Genomic DNA, 2,447 nt, shown 5'->3' with positions numbered 1-2,447 from the left:
ACACACAGAAAGGGCAGGGAACGAGATGTCTGGAAAACATAAATATTAAAGTCAGCACTCAGCCAGACCCTATTATCAGCGCTAGCGGTGCTCTTGCACGCAGATGCTTTGGGACGACCGGTTGTTTTGGAAGTAGAGCTGCTGCTTTGGGTAGGGACAGGGGAAAAAGAAAGTGCAGAGCAGGTCAGGGGATGAAAATGCGTCTCCTCAGCCCCTCTGTGCTGAGTGCCCCTTCACACGCTCTGCGCTCGGGTGATTTCCTCCGCCGAGGCCGGCCGGTGGTATCTGCTGGAGGACAGAGCATACAGAAGTCCCAGGCACCCAGAGCGGCTCCTTGCGATGACATTAGCATTGCAGCGACCGCGTTCACCTCAATAACCGATTTCCTGAGGAGGGAAGCCGGGAGCACAGACCCGTGGCCACAGGGCTACTCTTCTCAGTGCCTCCAGGACATCGCATGTGACTAGTGTGACAATGAAAGCTGAGGCTTCGTATGCACTTCTGGCTAGCAGGGGAGAGGGCTACATACAAACCAAGTATGACGGGGAAACAGGCTTGGCCAGTTTAGATCCAGTTTAGAGGAGGTTTTTAGGCCCAGCTGTGTGCACACACTGGTGGCCCTGGAAGGAGGCTGTGCCATGAGGCTGGACCCTGAGCCCCCCACAGGACACAAGCCAGCAAAGAGTAAAAATGATTTAAATTAGAGATAAGCAAAAAATGATACCAAGATTTTCCAGGGAGTGCTGAAATTTGAGCAGCCCAGAACTGCCTTTGGGTCTGATAACCTGTAGAGATACTAATGCCACGGAAGGAGCCCGCGGTCTGACCTGCCGAAAGAGATACTGTAATTCCAGACCCCTGCGTACGTGGCACGGCAATCACTGCCCGGGTGTATTTATACACCGCCGTGGGTAAGTCATGAATTCAGGAGTGGCAGGATGGAGAAAGTAACCCCGTGTTATATTTAACCCTGGGTGTGCGCTATAGGGCAGGGTGCGGTGTGGTGGCCAAGCGGCCGAGGCATCCCGCTGCGGATCCCAAAAGCAGGAGGCTGAGCCGTGCCCTGGGCTCAGGCCAAGCTTTGCGTGGTCAGCGCAGCTGCAGCTCAAGCTGCGGTTGTTGGAGGCAGAGAAGCGCTTGTAGCGACTGCCCTCCCTGGCATGCCGTGGGCTCCCCAGCCCGGCAGCTCCAGCTGTGCTAGCGGCACAGGCCGGCCAAAGTCAGGCACAACTGCGGATTTTGACCTACTTAGATGCGTGCGCTACCATAAAAAGAAAGCGCAGAAATATGTGCATAATAAAAACATCGCTGAGAACTTTCTGCTGTTATCCCAAATCTTATCTCCTGCTTCTCACCCGGTCGCGCACTCTAGCCCTCATTTTTTAACTTCCCCGTGTCTTCCTCAGCCTCAAAGATGCCTTTCACCAATCTCTAGCGCTTTCCTTTTAACGTCTTTGGGAACAGATTTGTGGCTAGATCTGTTCTGAAAGTTTCCTTACGCATGGTGAACCCAGGATGTTTTCAACTATTCCTCAGAGCACCACGTGCCCCTGTGCTCTGCATCAGCTACTGGAACAGCCCTCCCGGCCCCACCGCCTCCGGCAGCTGGAGGTACCTGGTACATGATGGAGGACGGAGGCGGCTCGATGCATGGCTGCTGGTCTGGCAAAGGCAGCTCCTCCAGCAAGTCCACGTTGGACAACGCATCCTCTAGCGTGACGTGAGTGGTCATGGTTCTGGATGTTCAGTTTCTGCTCTAAATCCAAAGGAAAAGAGAAGGTGATAGACGGACAGAAAGCAGCCAGAGGACCGAGTGGGAAAGCACCAAAGGACAAAACTGGAACCACGACCGGCTGGCACTGCAGGAGACATGATCCCAGTTTATTTTGTTCCCCTTTTCTTGTGTAGTTAACCTACATCTCTAAGTCATCTCTGCTGTGATTCAGCTTTTTTAATGCAGAATAAGAGGAACACAAAAACCCACCCAAGCCCTTCGCTGCTTAACTCTATGCAAAACTGCTTAAGACAGAGCACAGCTGGGTGCTGCAGCACAGCTTCGGCAGCCCCAAGTGAAAGCGTGTGCTCCGAAATGCAAAGCGGCACTCTCAAAAGTATCTCCTGAAACAGCATTAGAAAAGTATGACCAGTGCTGACACTCACACGCTCTCCATCTCACACACGTGAACTGAAAACGGTAAACAACAAACTGCATTCTCAAAGGTGAACCGGAGAGGATCAAGTGCTGTGCAGGCCGGCTGTGGCACTGCAAGCAGCAAAAAAAAAAAAGAAGCTGCTGTTAAAAAAAAAATTTCCCTGTTTTTACCACACCGGTGGCGTCCCCTGCCCAGTCCCGGCCTGCCATGAAGCTGCCAAAGGCGCCAGCTGCACACGAAATAAAAAGCAAGGGGAAACGTTTCTGAAAGCTCACTGGCACTTACCCTAACGGG

At 52.8% G+C, this 2,447-nt stretch overlaps 1 protein-coding gene across 3 annotated transcripts in view; it reads right to left on the bottom strand.

Annotated features, from left to right (window-relative positions):
• Nucleotides 1-1,732, bottom strand: part of CYFIP2 (cytoplasmic FMR1 interacting protein 2) — a 44,855-nt gene extending 43,123 nt beyond the window's left edge. For all 3 annotated transcript variants that reach the window (XM_009893132.1, XM_009893139.1, XM_009893147.1), the window contains exon 1: nucleotides 1,616-1,732. In XM_009893132.1, the coding sequence (XP_009891434.1) occupies nucleotides 1,616-1,732 (117 nt within the window). The remainder of the gene's footprint in view (nucleotides 1-1,615) is intronic.
• Nucleotides 1,733-2,447: the final 715 nt, after the last annotated feature.

Source organism: Charadrius vociferus, unplaced genomic scaffold (assembly GCF_000708025.1).
Source record: "Charadrius vociferus isolate BGI_N301 unplaced genomic scaffold, ASM70802v2 scaffold1041, whole genome shotgun sequence".
NCBI classification, from domain to species: domain Eukaryota; kingdom Metazoa; phylum Chordata; class Aves; order Charadriiformes; family Charadriidae; genus Charadrius; species Charadrius vociferus.
This window is presented reverse-complemented; position numbering and strand designations above follow the sequence as displayed.